This window comes from Eschrichtius robustus, chromosome 3 (genome assembly GCF_028021215.1).
Source record: "Eschrichtius robustus isolate mEscRob2 chromosome 3, mEscRob2.pri, whole genome shotgun sequence".
NCBI lineage: Eukaryota > Metazoa > Chordata > Mammalia > Artiodactyla > Eschrichtiidae > Eschrichtius > Eschrichtius robustus.
The window spans coordinates 17,291,233-17,315,793 of NC_090826.1; the positions used below are offsets into that span (position 1 = coordinate 17,291,233).

The 24,561-nt window shown below is 37.1% G+C and overlaps 1 protein-coding gene across 2 annotated transcripts in view; it reads left to right on the forward strand.

The window, feature by feature from the left end:
- CDC42 (cell division cycle 42) overlaps nucleotides 1–23,925 on the forward strand; it is a 44,556-nt gene extending 20,631 nt beyond the window's left edge. For both annotated transcript variants that reach the window (XM_068539111.1, XM_068539112.1), the window contains exons 2-6: nucleotides 4,366–4,520; nucleotides 6,973–7,045; nucleotides 17,335–17,444; nucleotides 17,564–17,761; nucleotides 22,408–23,925. In XM_068539111.1, the coding sequence (XP_068395212.1) occupies nucleotides 4,416–4,520; nucleotides 6,973–7,045; nucleotides 17,335–17,444; nucleotides 17,564–17,761; nucleotides 22,408–22,497 (576 nt within the window). In that variant the 5' untranslated portion in view covers nucleotides 4,366–4,415 and the 3' untranslated portion in view covers nucleotides 22,498–23,925. The remainder of the gene's footprint in view (nucleotides 1–4,365; nucleotides 4,521–6,972; nucleotides 7,046–17,334; nucleotides 17,445–17,563; nucleotides 17,762–22,407) is intronic.
- The last annotated feature ends 636 nt before the right edge of the window (nucleotides 23,926–24,561 follow it).

Below are 24,561 nucleotides of genomic sequence, written 5' to 3' on the forward strand. Positions count from 1 at the left end.
TAACAAACTCATTTCAGGTAATTCTGACTCTGGTTGTCTGAAGTGATAGTTTTGGAATTGTTGATCTAGAGGCTGAATTCAAGCCTAACAGGAAAAAGAGATTATAAAAGATATTATCAATAACAATGTGGACATTAATAAACAGAAACCTCATTTAAGATGGAGTCAGGTGACCAGAAGGGGGAGCTCTGACACCCTACCACTAGACTTTAGTTGTAGATCCGAGAAGTACTTTTGTATCTCCAATAGGGAGAAGGTAAAATAACTGGCTGTTTTATTGTTTTAGGTTAACAACTGTCAGATTTTCATTAGTTTGCATGTAGGCAGTGATAATTAATAAACTAAAAAAGCATTTAATTTGGTGTTTAAAGATAGTGATAGGGTCTATTCCAATACCTAAATTATATTGTTAACACCTGTTAAGTGGCTTGGTTTTAGGGACTGCTCTGTAAATACAGGGAAATGCAGGAAATACAGGAAAAAATAATACGGGAGTCTTCAAGTGAAGAAGAAATATTTGAGTGGATTTCTTGTTTTTTTGTGTCATTAGCTAAATAGCAAATATATTCAGTTCATTTTAGCCTATGTTTTTGGTGCACCTGCTTTGTGCAAAGTGTGAGAAGTTTTGATTAGGTAATAGTCCACCAAAGAGAGAAGAAAGTGCAGTGCAAGTTTTGATCCTCTGGACGAAAATAGGTATGGTGGGATTGACTTAACTGGCACAGTTGGTAGAGGAATTCATGTATGTTGAGTATGTGCTAGGAGCCAGGTCCTTTTATATTACTTAATCTTTATAACTTTGCAAGGTGTTGATGTAAATTATAATTAGTTCTGTTTTACAGATGAGAAAATTGAGGCAAAAAGAGATTAAGAAACTTGACTAGGTCGCTAGTAAGTGCTGAGCAGAGGTTAAAACCCAGGGTTTTCCTGACTTCAGAGTTAGGAAAATTATTATTGTTATGTATTTAGTTTATGTAGTTTGGAAATTCTTCCCAGCTTTACTAAGCAGGACATGCAAGAAGGGCCTGATTGGCTTGGGGGCTGTTTCTCCTGCTCAGAAAAGATCCAGACTTCTAAAAGTTCTCAAAGTAGTAATGTTAGTGATCTTGCCGAACTGTTTGTGGACCACATTTCTCTCACAAGAGTTCTAGTCACCCATTATCTTTCATTGGAAAAGCTTAAAGATCTTCCTCAGAAAGTTCGGCATTTAGTCGTAGTGTTTTTGCTCTTAAGAATGCAGAGGTATTTTGGGACTTCCTTGGCGGTCCAGTGGTTAAGAGTTCGCCTTCCAATGCAAGGGGTGCAGGTTCGATCCCTGGTCGTGGAGCTAAGATCCCACATGCCTCACGGCCAAAAAACCAAAACATAAAACAGAACAATATTGTAACAAATTCAGTACAGCTTGTGGTAGTTTGTGACTTAACCATGTGGCAGTCATATTCATGTCTTTAATCATGGAAACTTTTTGTTTTCAATTTCTTCTTCCTTATTTCCTAGAGAATTTTAATGAAACTTTCAGGAAATGGTAGCTCTTCCTTCACTAGAAGTTTCAAGTTTATAAATGGCCTGATGATTTTGTATTTGCTATGTAGTATGGGTTACAAGTCTTAAAAGTGAATACCATAGGTAGACTGAAGATAGGATCTTCATATTTAGGGATGACAATTGATTTTAACCACAGTTAAAATTTAATAATAGCATTTATCTTAGGTGTTTTTAAGACAAAGTCTCAAAAGTGGTCAAGTTTACTGTAAAGTTACTTGATAAATCCAAATATTATTATAATTTTATTGATTCTAAGACTTTTTCTCTTACATTTAACACCTCTAAATTTAGGATGTATTTTAAAAATTGTTGTCTTCTTAGCATCCGTGAAATATAGTAATTAGGATTCAGTTCTGCTGCTGTAACAGGGAAGTCCAAAATAATAGGGGCTTAATGAAAGAGAAGTTTCTTACTCATGTAAAAGTCTTGGAAGGCAATACAGGGCTGGCCCTTCCTATTGTGTTACTCATCCTTAGCATGTAATTTCTGTCTTCTGGTTCAGTGTGACTGCTTCAGCTTCCATTATCATGTCTGCATTCCAGCCTAAAGGCCGGGATAGGAGAAACTATTACCCTTGTTTTTAAGGCTAGTCTTGAAAATTGCATCCATCGCTTCCATTCACATTTGCCAGAACTTGGTCACATCTAGCTGCAAAAGAATTTAGGAAATGTAGTCTTTACTAAGAGCCATATGCTTCAGTAAAATTCTGTTACTAAAGAAGAGAGGAAGAATTGGCAGACTGCTAGCAGTGTCTGCCACAGTGATCAAACCTTACTTTCTGTCCAGTGTTGATGATTAAACTATGTAAAAAAAATTGCCCCATAATAATGGTCATGAGAAATAGAAGATACAGGAACTGAACTTGAAACTGATTTTTAGGCACCTGGAAAATATTATGTAGGATGATCAGAACTCTCTCTGCTTACCTTTCTTTTCTTCACTCTGAATTGGAAAGAAATTTTACAGAAGACCTTGTTTTTTAGCAGAATGTTATCCTGTTTTTCAGAGGTGGACTGAGGAACCATGAGAAGACAGCTATTCCTATTTTCTCTTCTTTTATTATTAAGTAAAAGACATTCTTCTAGAATAATTCTCTAGAATTAATTTAGTACTTGGTTTAGTGTGATTATTTTGATAGGTAATTTGATTTAGTTTAGGGATCAAGATCCTTAACCTAGTATGAGTGCTCCTCTAGTGCATTACAGGGAAAATGTAGTCAAGATGGTTTTGATGAGGAACAGGAGAATGTATATTTCCTGTAGGTTACTCACTTGTATATACAGAGCTTTTTTTTCTTTTCTTTTTTTTTTGAAATTAATTAATTTATTTTTGGCTGCATTGGGTCTTTGTTGCTGCGCGTGGGCTTTCTCTAGTTGTGGCGAGCGGGGGCTACTCTTCGTTGCGGTGCGCAGGCTTCTTATTGTGGTGGCTTCTCTTGTTGCGGAGCACGGGCTCTAGGCGCGCAGGGCTTCAGTAGTTGTGGCACACGGGCTCAGTAGTTGTGGCTCGTGGGCTCTAGAGCGCAGGCTCAGTAGTTGTGGCGCACAGCCTTAGTTGCTCCGCTGCATGTAGGATCTTCCCGGGCCAGGGCTCGAACCCGTGTCCCCTGCATTGGCAGGCGGATTCTTAACCACTGTTCCACCAGGGAAGCCCCAATACAGAGATGTTAACAGACTTTTATAAGTCATGATTAAGAGTTGTGAAGGTTACTGTACGAGCATATAGACCTGGCATCCAATCCACAGTTAGGTGGTTCTGTGACATTTTTATGTTTAATAAGGTGGCAGCTTTAGCTAACAAGAGATTGTAATCCCTTCAGAATTATAATTGAAAAAAGGATTTTATCTTAAAATATAGGTATAGAGGGTGTGGTGTTTCTTCTTTATTCTTCCAGAAAAACTGTTATAATTTTTCATTGACTCTGAGATGTCATATATCCCACTTTCGTAGATGTCAAAATGTGGGGGGAAACACATGGCTGGTAACAAGGGTAAGGAACCTTCGGTAAAGATATGTTCTGATTTTAGAAATGTTTAAGTGTAAAAACAAGCATTCAGAATGGATGAAATGTAATAAATCCTTGGTGCATTTGTAATCAATAGCTTCTTAGAATGGAGGACTACAGTAAGAGAAGCTAAAGTAATTATATCTGTTTGTAAGTTAGGATGCTTTAGAGTGATCTGACTTTTTCATTATAAAAATCTAGGTTTTGACCTCTTCATGCCATGAATATTGAATTAGTAACTAGGCAACTTGGTGCTGAAAGAGCTGCTGAGACCAGGGATCACCCTGATCTTCGTCCAGTCCCTCACGTTGCTCATCTATTACAGACGGGAGGTGGTGGTGCTCTGCTGCTTATTGGTTATAGCCTGAGTAACTGTAGCTCTAAGGTTGGGTAAATGGACCATTCTTTGAAGCAGTGGTCTTTGTATTGTAGTCTAGTACACATATACCTGTACACACACATGTGTGGGCACGTACAACTGAAGGAAATGTTGCACAAAGTAACACTTGACACACTATGTGGGATTCATTTTGAAATAGCCTCTTCTCTTTCATTATAAAAAGAAACATGCTGCTCTTTATGCTACTTTTGATTTTTTAAAAAATACTTAAGTCGAAAACAACTAAGGATCAGAAACTTAGAAAATTGACTCTTATTTGCAAGTCACTATTTCTCTTTTTAGGTTCTTTTAGCCCTAGTAGTTGGGTTGCTGGTTCTGTTATTGCTCTGAATGAGAGAGCCTGTTGCTAATTGAAGGAAAAAAACACATGTATAAGTACAAATAATTATCAGAAATATCTTTAATCCTTTTGTAGGTCATCATCAAATTTGAAATATTTAAAGTGGATACAAAACTGTTTCAGCAATGCAGACAATTAAGTGCGTTGTTGTGGGCGATGGTGCCGTTGGTAAAACATGTCTCCTGATATCGTACACAACAAACAAATTTCCATCTGAGTATGTACCGACTGTAAGTACAAAGCTTCCATCTATTAGTGAAATATATTATAATTTGATATCCTTTTGAAAACCTTCTCTGTGTACTGAAATTTTTCTGTTGTCTGCCTTTGTTTCCTGTTTTTAAAGATCTTGACTTCTCATGGGTAAATTATATACACTTTAAAATTAAACAGCTGAAAAATCAGTGGAAAGTCAGAAGGGGTGATACAAGGGTTTGCAAGAAGTGCTGGGAGGCAAAACTCCAATAGACAAGATTCTAAAGAGTGGTGGTCTCAGTTTGGAGAAGTATGCCCTACATTTTGGAATGAGGTGATTTTTTTTGATATCTTGGCCAATGATTAATCAGTGCTTGGAGGTCTTCTGGGATGATTTTGGGGGTCTTGTAACTTCAGGGAAAGTAGTATGTCTCCACTTATTCTCCTTAGGGAATAGAAGGAAAGCTTATGGAGCTGTTGTCCTAGCAGTAATGGAGCTCCAGACTGGTTTTTAGAGGCGCAGAAGACCTGTTTTTCTTATGAGAACATCAACAGAAGAAGCCTTTGGGGATTCTCTCCCACAAATGCTTTTTATCAGCTCCTTGGAAGAGTAGAGGGAAAATGGGAATAACAAAGATACTGAAGTGAGAGAGAGAGAGAGAGAGAGAGAGAGAGAGAGAGACAGTTATTTAGAGTAACACTCATTGTGAATGTGTTTGGGGATCCAGTGTTTGTCCCAGGTTGGTTGACCAATCCAGTGGTGTAATTATATTAGACATAGTTGTCTATTCTGTGGTGAGAGAGGAGCTAGGGTTGGCCTGGCCTGGCAATAACCACCTCTGTGAAGTGAGCTCTTTTAGGGGTGGGTTATGAAGCACCTATGTATGATTAATATGGGACTAGTATTGTTTGGAAGTAAAAAGGAAGAAAATGTATTATTACTTTAGGTTAGTCTTCAGAGATGAGAGCATTTTTAAGAGGGTGACAGGTTAAAGGCTTGGTAATTATGTTTAATTGTAATTGAAAGTCTATAATGTCCCAGGGCAGATAAAGTGATTGAGGTAGGCCCAGGCTATTGGAAGAAAAATTAGGTTTCTTTGAGGGGGAGAAATCATATTTTTAAATACGAAATCGTATTTTCGAGTTGGCCCATTTGGGGACACTCTTAAGTGAAAGAAGTTCTGAGGTTGAAAGGGACTTTTAGGGGACTTTTAGAGATACATCGATTTTGTGGATCTTGAGTGAGGGCAACTGTCAGATTGTTTGTGTTTCAGTCTCCATTTAAAGTTGTTCTCTTGTAAACATGGTTTCTGAGTCTAGGCGTTCTATTTAAGGAGGGCTTATGGGTGTTTTATGTATGTGTTTGTATGTGGATCTCTGGAAAAGGGTTAGGTATGACTTAAGAAAATAACCTGAATGGTTTGAGAGCTTAACCACATTCTTTACACTTCCTTGTTCTTGTTATCGAGAACTGACTTTCCTTGAACTGCAACCTCCCCCAAAGCCCTTGCTTCCAGTCCACTCTTGCTTACGTTTAAACAAGCTCCCAACAACCCACTAAAACATGAACCAGAAAAATCAGTGTTAAACAGAGCTGATCTTAAAATCTAACATCCTTCTCCTGGTTGCAAAGCCTTGCTTTTCAATTGTAAATGAATTCAGAGGAGTCCATGAATTAGTGTTGGGTCTTTTTTCATTTAGCACTGTTAGCTCCCATTTTCACAAATAACTTAGTACAACCAATATTAGTATACACCGAGTTTGTTAATGGGTTTTACAGTCTATTTACAAATAGTATACCCTTTTCACTATCCTTAAGTGTACATAAACACACACACACCCCTACCTATATACTATCCTTAAGTATACCCAATTCAAAGAAGATATCTTAGGTCATGTGGTTTGTACCCAATAACATGAGTTTTATTCATGAAGTCCCAACAAATAATCTGCCAGCTATTTCTTAGACAGTTTCCTTGAGTACCTTGAGGGAACCTACATTTCTCTCTAACGGGAATGTTTGCAACAAGGCTGCTCCTGTCTTCAACCCTGAAAGGAAAAAGATTATCATGGATCTAGGAGATTTTAATACTAGATTAAAAGGAAATGGTATATGAAGAAATAATTTCTTAGAAATCAGGTTGAAAATTGAGGTGAACTTTAAACTACTGTCTCAAAAGTTTCAAACTTGAATAGGATCATTTTGTATAGCCAGGGGACTCTGCTCCTGTGACACCTCTGAGCCTTCTGTGGGTTTTTATCCAAGCTGCTGGGGTAGAGCAGACATCCCAGAATACATCTCCTGCCACTTTTTCCAAGAACTATTAGGTCATGCAAGGGCTTAGTTGGCAAGGTTGGTCATATAAGAAAGATGGACTAAGAGATGGTTGAGTCTTGGGAAGGAAACATTGTCTTAGCTTAAGAGTTGTCCTGTCCTGTTTTGACCATCCCCTTGCACACTAACAATGTCATATTTTTATGTTTTAGGTTTTTGACAACTATGCAGTCACAGTTATGATTGGTGGAGAGCCTTATACTCTTGGACTTTTTGATACTGCAGGTGAAAACTTGATGTCTTTTATAATGTTTTGGTCTGTAACTGTAACACTTGGTGGTTGTATTTTTTTGGACATTTGGGAAACTAGAAGATTAGCATACCATTTGCTTTTTGTTAATAGCAGGATTGAATATTATGATGGTCGATGCTTGACCGAGAAGCAATCCCAGACCTGGAATAGCAAATAGGCATTTGGGGTACCCTGGATGGATGGTGTGGAAGGAGATAAAATAGGATGAGAGCAGAGTACCTTAGACAGGCTGTACTATCACTCTGATATTTGAAGACTTATTTAATATATGTGTCTGCATATTATATGTACAGATAGCTTCTTACATTATCATACTATAGCTTTTTATTTTATACTACATTTGAAAATATTTTGAGGGCAAACCAATATCTAGCTCACAGTATTGACATTTGTGGTCAACTTTTCAGATTTAAGGAACAGATTTCTTTCTTCCTTAAGTATTCCCAATTTCTCAGTGTTTTTTCCTTGTTTTAACAGTAGCTGCACATCTTCATTTCTGACTTTTCTCTGTTGTTTCTGTTGTCATCAGATCAGTTAGGCAAAGGGAAAATTCAGAAAGGTATCCTTTTGGTACGTAGGAATCCTAACTTTTTCGCTTTTTATGAGTTACCCTCTCGCTGTCTGCCAGCTGACATACTGCTCTTATGGAGTGTATCATACTGCCCACTTTAAGGAACTGTCTAGATTCAATTGGGAAGGTGAAATGGAGAGACAATAGTAAACAGTTAAGTTTAGAGACCAGTGGCTTTCTTTTTTTTTTTTTTTTAACAAAGTTATTTATTTTTTATTTATTTTTATTTTGGGCTGCGTTGGATCTTCATTGCTGCGCGTGGGCTTTCTCTAGTCGCGGCGAGCGAAGGCTACTCTTCGTTGTAGTGCACAGGCTTCTCATTGCGGTGGCTTCTCTTGTTGCGGAGCATGGGATCTAGGCATGCGGGCTCAGTAGTTGTGGCGCACGGGCTTAGTTGCTCCGCGGCATGTGGGACCTTCCCGGACCAGGGCTCGAACCAGTGTCCCCTGCATTGGCAGGCAGATTCTCAACCACTGCGCCACCAAGGAAGCCCCGGCAGGCGGATTCTTAACCACTACGCCACCAGGGAAGCCCCAGAGATCAGTGGCTTTCTAATGGTGTTTTAGGCGTTTAAAGTTTTTATGAATTAAAAATTATGAGTGGGGCTTCCCTGGTGGTGCAGTGGTTGAGAATCTGCCTGCCAATGCAGGGGACATGGGTTCGAGCCCTGGTCTGGGAAGATCCCACATGCCGCGGAGCAACTGGGCCCGTGAGCCACAATTACTGAGCCTGCGTGTCTGGAGCCTGTGCTCCGCAACAAGAGAGGCCGCAACACTGAGAGGCCCGCGCACCGCAATGAAGAGTGGCCCCCACTTGCCACAACTAGAGAAAGCCCTCGCACAAAAACAAAGACCCAACACAGCCATAAATTAAAAAAAAAAAAAAAAAAAAAATTATGAGTAATGGTATATTAGAGGAAACTTGGAAGATAGACAAAATGAGATAATGACCTACATTTCATGGTAGGTGAGGGATTTTTTTGTGTTTCTGTGTGCCCTTGGAGGCAATCTATATACAGAGAGAAGACAATTTATGGCTACTTGGGGTTGAAAATTAATTTTAAATTTTATTTTCAAATTTCAAAGCTTATTTTTATAAACCTTTACGTTTTAATCAGTGTTTAATTTTTTAGCTTTATTGAAGTATAATACAGTAGAATTCACTCATTTTAAGTGTTCAGTTTGATTATTTTTGCTGACCGTATAGTTGTGTAACCTCCACCATAATCAAGATACATCATCCTAAAGAGTTTCCTTTTGCCCTTTATAGTCAGTCCCTTCCCTTGACCTGGCCCTAGGCAACCACAGATCTGCTTTCTGTCACTATGGATTTGCTTTTCTAGAATTTCATATCAGTGGAACCATACAGTCTGTAGCCTTTTGTGTTTTACTTCTTTCACTTAGCATATTGTTTGAGATTCATCTATGTTATGTGTATCAGTAGTTTGTTTCTTTTTATTGTTGAGTAGTATTCCAGTCTATGAATATAGCACAGTTTGTTTTATCCATTTACGAGTTGCTGGTTGTTTGGGTTCTAATTTTAAGCTATGATGGATAATGGTGCTATGAACATTTGTATACAGGTCTTTGTATAGTCTTAGTTTGGGAGTGGGTAAGCCTTTAAATTTAGTTGCACACTTATTAAATCTTTTATTAAAACAGTCAGTTTTGACAGATTGTTCTCAAGGTGGCCTGTGGTCCTTTGATTACTATTGGTTTATTTAACTTGGATTGGTCAGACTTTAATCCCAGTCAGCCTCATTTACAACTGTTAAATTTCTTCTAGCACTTTAGATTGCATTTATAAACCTAATGTATTTACTTTTGTGTTTTAAGCAATTCAGTTTGCTTGACCTGACAAGTGAAACATTTCCAAGTTTTTACATATGTAACTTTAATAAACCTGATAATTCACGATTTTCTGTATTTGTTTTAATTTATCTTAAACAGTATTATTTACAACTTTCATAAAATTCTTAACATTTTCAACAAAAAAACTCAAGATCAGTTACTCAGTTACACAGTTTAAATTGGAATCAGAAAACTAATCTATCATGTTCTCTAACATGGTGATAGTTTTTTAAAAAATATATTTATTTATTTTTGGCTTCGTTGGGTCTTCGTTGCTGCATGCAGGCTCTCTCTAGTTGGTGGCGAGTGGCGGCTACTCTTCGTTGCGGTGCGCGGGCTTCTCATTGCAGTGGCTTCTCTTATTGCGGAGCGTGGGCTCTAGGCACGCAGGCTTCAGTAGTTGTGGCACGCGGGCTTAGTAGTTGTGGCTCATGGGCTCTAGAGCGCAGGCTCAGTAGTTGTGGCGCATGGCCTTAGTTGCTCCGCAACATGTGGAATCTTCCTGGACCAGGGCTCAAACCCATGTCCCTTTATTTGGCAGGCGGATTCTTAACCATTGTGCCACCAGCAAACTCCCATGGTGATTGTTTTAAATATTATAGACACTGAGTATTAAATAAGAATAGGTTATTCCTAAATGTAACTGAAAATTAACAATAATAATGTTGATTTATTTCATCTCTATATTAGATTCTGAATCTTTCTAGGGGTTAAAGGACATTCACTAAGGAAATTATTTTACTATACCAGGCAAACTGGGGAGTTTTCACCTCAACTGGTTAAGGTCGCTATGAGCCAGAGATCTTTTTTGACAGGCACTGGAGACCTGGGACTGTAGGCATCCAGATTGAGTCTCCTATCTTTGATGTACCTAGAAGGAGACTCTGTGTCCTTCTCCAAAGGCCTTAATCTCAGAGTCCTGGTTCAAGTCATGCCATTAACTCAATTTTCTTTCTGCTAAAGCTTTCATCCCCACTGAGATAGCCTCTGACTTCCTTTAACTGTTTGGTTACTTTTAACCTGTTGATTGTGTTATTTTATTTTGAATTCTTCAATTTATTTATTCTTTTTAAAAACCTTTTTAAAATTGAAGTATAATTAATTTACAATGTTGTGTTAATATCAGGTGTACTGCAAAGTGATTCAGTTTTTTATATATATATGTATTTTTTTCTTTTTCAGATTCTTTTCCATTATAGGTTATTACAAGATATTGAATATAGTCGTTTTGAATTCTTTTTATACTATTCCTGTCTTTGGCTGAAACTCATAGATATACTAAAATAATATTGTTTAAGACCAGAGATAGGACTCTCCCTCTGTTTCATAGCTTTATTTCTGCCCCTGTGGTCACAACACCAAATTCTTTTTTTTTTTTTTTTTTTAAATATTTTTTTATTTATTTGGCTGCGCTGGGTCTTAGTTGTGACTCGCAGGATCTTTTTAGTTGAGGCATGCGAACTCTTAGTTGCAGCACGTGGGATCTAGTTCCCTGACCAGGGATCAAACCCGGGCCCCCTGCATTGGGAGCGCAGAGTCTTAGCCTCTGGACCACCAGGGAAGTCCCCCAAATTCTTGTTTAATGAGTTTCCACAGTTATTTATTTATTTTTTTGCACATGTTTTACTATTGTGTATATAGTTCTATACTTAGCTTTTTTCACAATATGTTTATCATAAGCTCTTTTTCATATTGAATAATTCCAATTCCACCAGCAATTCCTTTCTATGTCAAAATTTAAAATGTTATTCTTTATTATAGAGATACAGGTTTTGCTTATTACAGGAAAATCAAAATATAGATAAGCAAAAGGAGAAAATGAAAAAGCATCTATATCCAGAGACAATCACATCTTAGTGTATGTCCTAAACAGAGCTCTTCCTATACATTCATTGTATTTATACATAGGAAAAAAAAGGATATTCTGCTCTCTGTACCTGACTTTATCTCTTAAAAGAAAAGCATGGTGATACCTCTCAGTGTTGTACTTGTGTGTCATAGTCTTCATGGTTACACAGTAGTCTGTTGTGTGGCAGTTCACACCACAATTTGTTTAACTTCTTTTGTTAATTTAGAGGTCTGTTTGCAGTTTTCTTTCATATTATGATCTTTACTACAGAAACATTTTAGTATTTGGACACACATTCTTTTTTGTCACTTTTTGTCTTGATTTAACTTCAGGCTTACAGAAAAGTTGCTAATACAAAGAACTCCTTACCAGGTTCACCAGTTCTTAACCTTGTGTGACATTCTCCAGCTCTATATGCATATTGCTTTTATTTCTACGCCATTTGAGAGTAGGTTGCGTACATCATGCCCTTTTGTTTCTTAATGCTTCACTGTATATTTCTTAAGAGCAAGGATATTCTCTTACAGTGCACTTATCAAATTTAGGAAATTTGACATTATATGTAACATTTTAAACTTTAACCTGTAGTCAACTCTCTAATTTTGTCAGTTGTCCTAATATTGTCCCTTAGAGCAATTTTTCTTGTATAGGTTCTGACCTAGGATCACACATTGCATGTAGTTGTCACTCTCTTTGGTTAGTATCCTTTAGTATGGAACCTCAGCCTTTTATGGTATTGGCATTTTTTTAAGGAAACAGGCCACTTATTTTACAGAATGTTTCTCAGTTTGAGGTTGTCCATTTCCTCATGAGTAGATTCAGGATATTACATATTTGGTTAGAATACCAGATCAGTAATGTTACGTCCATCTCAGGGTATCACCTTTTGGTAAAAGTAATTTTGATCACTTGATTAAGGTGTTGTCCAGTTTTCCTACTATATGTTTAGAATTTTTCCTTTTATAATTAATAATTAATTTGTGAGGAGATACATTAAAATGGTATAAATATTCTTTACACCATTGTCATTAAATAGCACCCCCTCTAGATTTAATAACCATTGACAATTCTTGCCTGAATTAATTTTTCCTACAGTTGTTGCAAAATGGGAATCTAGGTGCTAGATATGCTCATTGCTACAGAGGTCTGGACAGAGATAAGACAGCAAAACAGCTATAGCATGCTAGTGACTTGTTCTGCACCACAGTGACTTGTCCTGAATATCATTCATTCAACTAGGGAAGAAAATATTAACATGTTTATTCTGGATAATGAGTTTTTGTTGATACCTCCAATTTAGTCCAACTCAGGCAGTCTTCTTTGCCTTCACCAATTCCATATTTTCATCTCCATTTCTTCTATAGTTAGAAGCTAGGTTCCCCAAAAGATGTACCCGTTTTCAGTCCTGCAATACACACAAAACAGTTTCAGAATTGCTATACTATACCACTGTGAAAAACAAATATGTAAGAAGAGTTCAAGATTTGTTTGCAGTAATTTTTTTCTTTGGTCTAATAGCATACAAAGTTCCTTGTTCAAAAGTTACTTGGATTTGTTATCCCCCCCGCACCCCCCCCAAAGTGTGACTATGTTATTTGGAATACAGTTGGGTTCATTTATGTTTACATTAAAATTGTTTTTCCCCATTCTCATTTATTTTATTTATATATAGTCTTAATTGTTTTCTTAGGTTCAATTTTCAAAAGATAGCTTCATTTTAAAATTTTAATCATTGTAATCACAGTCAATCATTCCGGGCATTACCATGGTAATAAACAAGAGAAAGGTTGGACTTTGATGCTAGATAGAGCAGTTAGCTAGATAGTTGACAAGTTGCTTAACTGTGTGGGGCTTAATTACCTCGATATGTAAAATGTTTAAAATATTTTCCTTTTAGAGGTGTTGCGAAGATTCAGTGATAGTTTAATAAAGTGTATACATATGTAAAAACTCAGGAGCTGTGTATTTATGATTCACACACTTTACTATTAAAAAAAACCCAGCACAGGGACTGGAATGTGTTTGGTGTACAGCTAATATTATTCTCTTCCTTAGCAGAAGAATAATATTCAGAACAAGTCATAGTGGTGTACTTTGACCTGGTTTAGCTGATTCTGTTTTTTGTTTGTTTTGTTTTTTAAAAATAACTCCTTTCATTGAGGTGTTTTCTAGTATCTGGCAACCTTCTGCAGTTACTGATCAATTACATTATCAGGAATGACAACGCTCTCCATAGAGATATTTATAGCTGCTTTGGTCTGTAGTTTAGTGCTACTGTGGAACCTTCCAAAGGCGTTACGACTAAGATTTGAATCTTGAGTAAATTCTGCATTAACATGCAATAGTATAGAGTTTTACAGATGTTATACATAAAATAGTAGGAATCTCAGGTTCCAGAGTGTCCCCATTTATTTTTGGATTTTTTTTCTTTTTCTTTTTCTTTTATAATATAAAAGGTATGGAATTATTTAGGAGTAAGCTCCATAGCACAGAGGAAGCAGGGATCACTAAGTGCCATTAAATTTTGAGTACTTGGTTGTAGAAAAAATGTTTAGGTTTTAATTTGTGGTGGTAAATTCTGTGAAATGTTTAATTTGTCTTCTTGGGTTTATAATGTCCTACTGGAATTCTCTGAAAGTGTTGTTTTTTAGCAGTATTTATCTTATTTAAATACAGTATCTTATTTTTCTTACCATGAGATCATTTCAGATTTTTCATATGGACCAGAGTCCTCAGTTTAAACTGACTTAGTTCCTCTTGAATTCAAATTCTGAATATGAGATTGTGAGGAAGGAAAAAAACCAGCAACTCATGAGATGTATCCGTGCTTTTTGTCAAGTATTAGAAATTAAGTGATGAGCTGGTGTACTGTTAGAGTAGATATAGTTTAGGACTTGTAGTCAAAACCTGTCTCACACAGTAGAGTGAAATTTTCTTGATCATGTTGTGTACCTTAAAGGATGTTAAATGATAGTGCTGCCTCACACTTAGAGGATAGATTTTAGCTGGATAAATTATGCTTGGATATTGAAGAATCTTGCTCATCTAAGGGATCGTACTCGTTGTTTCCTTAAATGTAGCACTTGTAGCAAATGTAGATGTAAGGTAGCCTACTTTTTGTTTATCGAACAATTTTAATTTTTTTCTCCTTGGGAAAGGAAAAGATTTATAGCTTTGAGGGCTTGTTCATTGCAAGTAAATGGACAGACCAGTACTGCTTTGGATCTAGTGGTAAAAAAGAATGGCTGTATTTGTTTTCTGTCACCAGTCCATCAGAATAGAAGGTTGGTTGCATGTAAAACATTGGGCATTTATTTAGATGCCCTTAGTGGTGCTCAGGAATACAGACTTGGATCTGTTTTTGATGCAGGGGCTGAATGACTAAAAATGGAGCCTTCTCTAGTATGCCAGACTTAATTTTTGTGAAATATATTCCATTTGAATAAGGTCTAGGGCTAAGAAAAGGTGTGTGAACGTCTGTACTTTTTACACAGCTTGGTTAACTGTTTTGTTGTCTTATTTTCTACATTTATTTTTTGTTTTGTTGTTTTATTGGAGCTTTGGTTGTGATGCCTCAAAGCTCCAGCTAGTGTTAGAGCTCAGGCAGTTTGAGAGAATTGTTAAAGAGTTTGGCTGATTTTGTTTTCCCCTTTCTTTCCTTTCCAAATCCCTTCTATGTCTACAGTTGTACATTATATTAATAATTTAAGAAGTGAGAGTTACACATCTTAGTGCATACCTTTGAATTCCTTTGATTCTAACCTTAGCATATTGCTATAGTAAGTATTCAATAAATGCTAGAGGTACTAATGGTGGTTTTATTGTTTTGTAATATCTGCTATTTTGACTTCTCCTTCAACCTTTATTCACTTTGCATAGAGTATTATCCTGACAATACCTTTATTGTCTACTATGATGTATTATTTAAGTGGCAATAAGAATGACATCTTTAATTATCATGTTTTGATAGCTACCCTAAATTCTTGTATTCTCTCAATGCTGGCAAAAACAAAACAAAACAAAAAATCACTGGCATACAAAATATTTAACTTTCCTTTTTTCCCCTTAAAGTTTTTTTTTTTTGTGGTAAAATAATATAACATAAAATTTACCATTTTAACCATTTTTAGCATACGGTTCAGTGTCATTAAGTACTTACCTGTTCTTTTATTTGTTTGTTTTTTGGTTTGTTTTTGGCTGCGCGGCATGCGGGATCCTAGTTTCCTTACCAGGGATTGAACCTGTGCCCTCTGCAGTGAAAGCGCAGAGTCCCAACCACTGGACCACCAGGGAATTCCCTTTTTGTTTTTTTCTGTTTGTTTGTTTGTTTTTTAGGGCTATTCTTTTAATACATAGGATTGTTGTAGCTCAGTTTTGAAATTGGACTGTTAAATCCTTCCTCTGTGACTCTTCCCTTCCCTTTACAGTTTTGGAAATGTGTATGGATATTTTAAAACACTTTTTATCTGGAAATAATTTCAAACCTATAGAACGGTTGCAAAAATAGTATCAGGAGCCCACATACATCCTTTAACCAAATTTACCAGTTGTTAATGTTTTACCCTATTTGCTGCATTTTTCTCTTTCAACATATTTATACATAATTTTTTCCCCCTGAACTATTTGAGAGTAAGTTGACATTTAGCCTTGAATAGGTATGTATTTCCTAAGAACAGAGACATTTTTGTATAATGGTAATCAACTTAAGGTAATTTAGCATTGATACCATACTCTGATCTAACATCTATATTCCAGTTTTGTCAGTTGATCCAAGTCCAGTTTTTTCTGCTTTTAGTATAGGACCATGTATTGCATTTAATTGTCATGTCTCTTTAGTTTCTTGTAATTTGGATCAGTTCTTCAGCCCTCCTGCCCCCCCCCCCCCCTTTTTTTTGGTCTTTCGTGATGTTTTTATTGAATACAGGCCCAGGAAATCCTCTCTCCCTCCTCCCCTTATAAAAATGTTCTTCATTTTGGGTTTGGTCTGTTTCCTCATGATTAGATACAAGTTAGGCTGTTTTGGTTGGAATACTACCTTAGTGATGTCTTTCTCAGGATATAAATGTAGAGGCATATGATACTCATCTGCCACTCATTGGTGATGGCAATCTTGATCACTCAGTCAAGGTGATGTTGTTTCTTCACAAGGTAGTTACGTTCTTCCCCTTGTGGTTTATTAATAATCTTTAAGACCATACAGATATTCTCCTTTTCACCAGAGTTTCCTCCATATTGATTTAGTATCCATTGATTCTTGTTGAATTTTTTTCTATGTGTTTTCAGTTTCAGGTACTGGTCTTACATGTACACATTAACTAAACATGTGAACCTGCTTTGGTAGTCATGGGCAGTGGATTTTGTCAGCTGGGTTTCATTGAGATTTTTCTTCCCTTAGATAGTTTCACTGTGATTGTTTCTTAATCAGATCTGAGTAGATTTGATTTTTAATTATTTCTGTAGCAACGGTTTATTTTTGTTACATTATTGTTTGGTTGCTAGTAGACACAAAGATTGAAAACTACAAATCAGTAACAAAGCAAATAATTAATACATAACGAATTCATTGCTGTTCTAAGGACGTGAAATTTTTTTTTGGTTTCTGGTTTTGTTTTTCTTTATTGATGTGTAGTTGACTTACAATATTATATTAGTTCCAGGTGTATAACATAGTTATTTGATATTTTTATATATTACACATCATACAAAGTTATTATAATATTATTGACTGTATTCCCTGTGCTGTACATTACATCCCTGTGATTTATTTATTTTATAACTGATAGTTTGTACCTCTTAACTAGAATTAGCTGAGTGAGAATATTGCTCAAATATTCTATTACAAAGCCATATATTTTGTTAAATAAGTTGCCTTCTTATTAATGATAAGTGTGCTGTTAGCTGCATGCTTAATCTGTTGACTGATTTGTGATTTTAATGCTATGAGGGCACCAAGATTCAGTTGCTGATTTCTCCAGTTTTTTTCCCCCTTAGGGCAAGAGGATTATGACAGATTACGACCGCTGAGTTATCCACAAACAGATGTATTTCTAGTCTGTTTTTCAGTGGTCTCTCCATCCTCATTCGAAAATGTGAAAGAAAAGGTGAGTTAATCAGATATTCTTGCCCTGAAAAAAAGGTTGTCATAGAACTGTTGATTGTAAATAGCTTTGGAGGCTTGTGGATTAATGCAGGTGTATTTTTTAAAATATCTTTTCTCTAGTGGGTGCCTGAGATAACTCACCACTGTCCAAAGACTCCTTTCTTGCTTGTTGGGACCCAGATTGATCTCAGAGATGACCCCTCTACTATTGAGAAGCTTGCCAAGAATAAACAGAAGCCGATCACCCCAGAGACTGCGGAAAAACTGGCCCGCGACCTGAAGGCTGTCAAGTACGTGGAGTGTTCTGCACTTACACAGGTGAGGACTGTGTGGAGCCCACGTTTATCTACAGTTGAGTGGTTTAGAGCAGCATTAGGATTCAGGGGTTATTTCCGACAGCGGTCTGCAGTGCTCAAGAAAGCTGCCCAGGAAGACTATGACCAGCTTCACAGTGTATGTTCTTTTGTTAGAGGTCTCTGTTTTTATGGAGAAAATTATTAGTCTCTAAATAAAGCTCTTGTGTTGGTGAGCTCCCACGTTTTACTGAATCATTTATAGTGGTCAGGGATTGTGTGAAAAACAAAAATTAACGGAAAGGTCCAGATTAGCACAAATTTACAAGAGTCTGTGAATGATTCCCCTCCCTCCCCCCCAACTTAAAATTTCATCTAAATAAATCTGATTTTTTATCAGTACTGGCAATTGATGCTATACTGTTTCTGGGGTAATTCAACTGGGATAGGGAATTGGTTGTAATCATTGAGACTTTCATGTCAGAGAAAGCTACCTAGGCCATTTCTCAAGCATGCCTTTATATAGTGTCTCCATTCTTATGTTTTTGGAGGCGTTCCTTCTTTATGCAGTCCTCTCTTCTTTCTGAACGATTTAATTGGAACTCTTCTCATAGTTTGATGGGAAACTTCAGATTCTGAGGACAGGGAGCAGTGTTAGGGTATTTAGAGTGAGAGTTATAACTGACCTGTGTGTTTCATTTTCTCTACCTTCATGGTATCACCAACCAGTTCTCTCCTCGGAGTACTGTTCTGGGGACCAAAGGAAAGAATTATGTAAATAATTAGCACAGAACTCTTTTATTCTACTTTGACATTTGAACAATGAGCAAACATGCCTAATTGAAATAAGGCAAGACTGAAGGGTGGAGATTTCTTATAATTACATGAAATTTACTTATATTTCTCATGCTACTTTTTCAGGTAATTTTTCTTTTTTATTAAGTTTAAAAAAAACACTTGGATTCTTGATGATATGTATACTAAGGTAAATAGCATATATAGTTACATATTATACATGTACTAGGTATTTAATATGTAGCGTGTAGACATAATTTAATAATCTCCAATTTAGCCCTGGGTTGGATGTGTAAAGATAAAATTTTTGTTCTTAGCTGGATATTTCACAGGATGACTTCAAGGCCTAATTTCTTCTCCCAAACCCAGTTTTCCTTGGCAGTTTAGTTCTGTTGTATTGCTATTGCAGATATTTAAAAGTTGAGAAGATTTTACATCTTCTCACATGTAGCACTGAGATTTTTTAAAATGCCTGATGCTTCTGTGTTTTGATACCATCCCCAGAAAAGTGTGTGTGTATGTGTGTTTGTGTGTGTATTGAAGAAGGATGTGCGTGGAACATTTGAGTCAGATAACTGTTGCATATCCCCATTCTCTAAATATGGGTTGCTTTTGGGGGAAATGGAGGCAAGTAGGCCATGTGGACCCAATTTTAGGTCACTAGTGAAGCTTATTTTAGAGAATTAGATGCTTCCATATAAAGTTTTTTACAGTATGAACAGGTTTATATAGTAAGTCACTTTCCAGAGAACAGAAATTTGAAAAGGTCTTAGCAACTACATTTTTCTTACCAGATTTTGAAGTTTGGAGAAATCAAAAGAGAAGATAGAAAATGGGGTCCCTGGGTACTGTTTGGGAGCTAGAATTTTTTAGGATTCCAGACTCTGTTTGTTGGTTCCTTTAAAACTGAGCTCTTAATATAATCGGATAGTGTGATTAAAGCAGGGGTTAGTTTTGTCTTGTAGGGGATTAATTGATCTTTGTCAATAAGCAAGAAAGTATTTGCTTCTTGTTAAGGGATGCCCTAGTTTCTGATTGTCGTCCTCCTCTTTTTTCCCTTATAAAATTTATTTCTCTTTCTATCTTCCCTCCTTCCTTTTATGTTTGACAACCAGAGTTTGCTCCTAGATGTGTAGAAAGAATTTCAGAGGAACTTTAACTTTCATCATTTCTACTTTGTAAAAGACACAGAAGGAAGGAAACTTTTTAACCTCTTTGCCTCTTTCCAAGTGCTTACTGTTATTTCTCATTTATTTTGTCCCTAGTGGAATGTGTGAGTGCCAGTTCTCGAGACTTCTGTGGTGGGGGGAGGGCAAGGTGGGGGCGGCTGGGGTAGTCTGGGCCTGGCGCTCGTTATTGGAGCCGTGCTCTGGGGCTTTGGGGGAAGGTTTTACTTGGGATCCAACTGACCTAAAGAACATGTGGAACTTCTTTGGGAGGTAAACCTGTGGCTTCAGATTTAGGTGAGTTTAGGTGAGTCTGTAGACCTGGTACCAGTACTACTGAGTCGCACTGTCACGCTGGAGTTCTGGCTGAGGTGTAAGTGTATTTCTGCATCTTAATCCCTGTAGATCTGAGAATATTCTTTGTTTTTCACTCCATGCTTTATGCTCTGATACCCATGCGGACATCTAAAAGCATTGGACTGCTTGCTAAAACTCATTCTAGGACCCCGTTCTTTGTTTTCCTATTGGGTGGTGGTTACTTGCTCTAATAACATTACTGAATAACTGAGGTGTATGCTGTTTCTAGAGTCTGTTGTTTAAACTTCTCCCAGTTGGTACTGCTGAACATTTAACACTTATCTAAGTGTCTGAACCTTTTGTTCTGGGAGACTGGTTTACTCTGAAATCCTGATTAATCCCATCCAGATATGTCATTGAATCTAGAAACATGTAGCATGCCTGTTAGCCTGCTATTTGTGTCCTTCAGTTATTCAGGGGATGAATTCACAGAAGCCTGAAATTGTAATAGGTGTGGTTCCAAAATGTGTGTGCCATTCTTATCATTAGAAGTACTAGGGAATTCTGCAAGGCCTAATTATTCACTGCATGTATCTCATGCTTACATGTCCATTCCTCTCCTCTGGCATTATTTTCATTAAAATGTTGTAATTTAGATTTCAAAGTGTGATTGTTATAGAAGTCAACATATGGCATTTTCACAAAAATTGCTGTCTTGCTCAGTTAACCTTTTTTGAGGTAAGAAGTTTGTTCTCTTATTTACTGTCTTGATAATGGGCTTAAGATCTAGCTTTCTGGCAGTTATTTTTCTTAAGGCACATTGCTTCTGTGAATTCAGCCCGTTTAATCCAGACTGCTGTTGTATCTGCTGGTCTCTCTAATCCTCTAACCTGGCTGCTATTCTCTCTCCTCCCCTCTGTCTTGTAGAGAGGTCTGAAGAATGTGTTTGATGAGGCTATCCTAGCTGCCCTCGAGCCTCCGGAAACTCAACCCAAAAGGAAGTGCTGTATATTCTAAACTGTTTTCTCCTTCCCCTCTTTGCTGCTGCTTCCTGTCCCACTACTGTAGAAAGATCGTTTAAAAACAAAGGAATAAAACCATCCTGTTTGAAAGCCTCTGCGTCTTTTTACTCACCACCTTAGAGCAACCTCTGTATTAGTTTTTGATCAAGAATGCAATATCTTATAGAATATTTTTTGTGATCAGTAGTCAAGCTGGACTTGTTTAACTTTCTGCTGCTTGAGTTGCCTGATGCTCAGAGCTGTTTGGTTTGGATTACTATTGCAAAAGGGAACTTGGTCTAGCATTAAGAATGTCCTCTTGGAGAAAATAAGAAGAGTTTAACACTTCTAGATCTTAGTTCTAGATGGAGAAAATAACACAAACATCATTTTACTCTTACTATCAATTGTTAATTGTAATTGCATGACAACATTTATGGAAAAAGGGTGACCTGCTAGTACAGTGTAATGGGGAAGGGAGGATTCTTTTCTGGTTTTCCTTTGTGTAGTGAAACTTTGTGTTGCTATTGCTTTGGCTGTCTGTGCTGTAGTGGAGTATTTGTCAGTCTGGGTGGGAAAGATAATTGATGTACCTGCTACTGCTTTCTGAGATCATTTGTTACATTATCTTTTAAGAGTAGCATCCATTTTAACAGTTGACTTAAGGTTTGTTAATGTTGAGATGTAAAGCTGCCATCTTTATATTTTCCTGCTTCTGATTTTATTGTTGTGAGGGAAACATACAATTGTGGTTACCTTCAAATTTTGAAATTAAAACTATACAATTGTTTGTATAAATGGCTGATGAAACTTTATTCCTGTTGCACTGACTGGCTCTAGTTTTACCTATGTATCAGGTACCCACATTTTTGCTTCCTTGAATCCCCTTGGCTCTAATTGGTGGGATAAAGGGAGTTTAGAGTGACTATCTTTGATGCAGCTACTGTAATCGCTCTCTCCATCTTTGTCTGCGCCTTCCATATAAGGATGCCACTGCCCGGTGCCCAACCTCTCAGTCCTGTTCCATATCCAGCTGTTTCATTTGAATGCAGAGCTGCTTACTTGTTTTTATGTAAAATGTTTCAGCAGCATATTACAAAACTCATATTGAATGAGCAAATGACATGTGCTTCTTTGCTTCTTGTGACATACATTGGTCTGCAAAAAGATTTCTCAAAGGACCACTGTCTCACTCATGAATATCTGCTCCTCTTCTCCTGAATTGCTGGATCCTTCCAGTGCCCTGCCTGGACAAAACTTGGTGAAGTGAGATGATTGTGTTGAGATTCAGGGTTGTTTTTAATGTTTCGTTATTTGCCAACTCCTGGGGGTTTGAATGTTTTAAATTTGATCTTCAACTTTATTATACTGAATATCAGACTGCCCATTTTTTTCTTTCTACCCCTTTTCAGAAAGGCCTAAAGAATGTATTTGACGAAGCAATATTGGCTGCCCTGGAGCCTCCAGAACCGAAGAAGAGCCGCAGGTGTGTGCTGCTATGAACGTCTCTCCAGAGCCCTTTCTGCACAGCTGGTGTCGGCATCATACTAAAAGCAATGTTTAAATCAAACTAAAGATTAAAGATTAAAATTCGTTTTTGCAATAATGACAAATGCCCTGCACCTACCCACATGCACTCGTGTGAGACAAGGCCCATAGGTATGGCCCCCTTCCCCCTCTCAGTACTAGTTAATTTTGAGTAATTGTGTATTGTCAGAAAAGTGATCAGTACTAGTTTTTGTTTTGTCGTTTCAAAAAGTTATTATTATTTTTTTTTTGTTTAAAAGCAAGGCATGCTTGTGATGACTCTGTAACAGACTAATTTGGTTGTTGAAGCTGTTTCCGGGTTCCACTCTGGCGAGTAATCTGGGATATCTAGTTTTTTTTTTCTTTTCTTTTTTTTGGGGGGCGGGGGAGTGTGTGTGGGATTTGTTTTTATTTAGTCATGTTTTTTTTAATTCATTAACCATTGGACAGCCCTTAAGGGGAGGAGGATAGATTGATTCCACATTCCACTTCCTAGATCTAGTTTAGAAAACGTGTTCCCCACCTGGTGCTCTTAGGAAGGAGTATAGTAAACGCCTCATTTAATAATATACTCCTTTTTGAAAGTTGCCTTTTCTCTCCACCCTTGAGTAGGTCCAGCATTTGATGAAACTCATGAAAGTGGGTGGAACCTGTCTTGCCCCTCCTCTTTTCTAGGATGCACTATATATGTGACTGTGACTCTCAAGGAAATCTGTTTGCCATTTGCTGATTTTTTTTGAAGTTAATTTCTAACTACTTTCACTGATAAATGAAGAAAAGTATTGCACCTTTTGAAATACACCAAATGGATTGAGTACGTAATTAAAAAACAATTTTTTTTCCCTGTCAGTCATTGTCTTTATATGCTTAGCATAGTAGATGTGCAGCTTAATAGTGTATGATACAGCGTTCCTAGAACACAGCTGAAGACCTGGTATATAGAGGAAATCCGAGGGGTGGTGCTAGAAGACAGATGTCTATGGGATGATTCACATCCTCTTTCAAGTTATGAGGATGGAGACCTGCTTCATTAAGAAGCTGGGGGTGGGGTGGGGTAGGGTGGGGTTGGGGAGAACATTTAACAACATGGGGACCAGTCAGGGGAATCCCCTTATTTCTGTTTTGCATATGAGGAACCCTAGAGCAGCCAGGTGAGGCTCTCTAGTTTAATAAAAATCCTGGGGAGAGTCTTATGAAGACTCTTCATAAGTGTTAATAGGGATTTTATCAGCTTATTTTGGTTGCAGTTTCCAAGTCTTAAAAATGTTAGGTAATCTTCCCCACCTTCCCCAAATCCTACTTCTTGTAGATTTCATTAGTGTTGAACCAATGCTTTCTCATGTCTGAATTCTTTGTATATGCATTCTTTTCAGATGTATTAAACAAACAAACAAAAAAACCCATTACAAGTCAGCCTGGGGGTTGTTATTTTCCCTCCGCCTCTTAATTTTTAGATATTTAGGAATGGGAACTTGACTCTTACTGACATCAATTTCTAACAGATTTCAAGATAAAGATTTAAGGCATAAAGATTTAATGTACTTTGTTTTGTGGAATTCAGTTTGAGATTTTTTTTTCCCCTCACATTCAGGTTTGTGCCTTCTCCCCTGAGTTTGGCAGGTAGCCTACAGACTCCTTCTCTTTAATACCAAGTGGGTTCATAACAGTTCTTAGTGAAGAAATGTTCTGGAAGCTCACTGCTCATGTTTTTGGAAGGAAATGGCAGCATACTTCCAAATCCATCCATCAGTTGGAAAGCAGCCATTTTTCTCCAAGTTTTCTTTATCAGTGGTTTTCAAACTTTGCTGCTTTAGTAGAGTGGAGCTTGAGCAGTGGGTTATTTAAAAGCTTTCCAGGTATTTACATTATGCAGCCAAGTTTGAGAACCACTGCTCCTAGGTTGTTAACCTCAAACTGCTTCTATAAGATTCCAGATTCTGTGCTTTGAATCTGAATATGGGACACATTTTCTGTAGGTGACAAGAATGATTCATTTCCCTTAAGGGCATTATACTGATCTGTATGAGAATCTTAGAAAC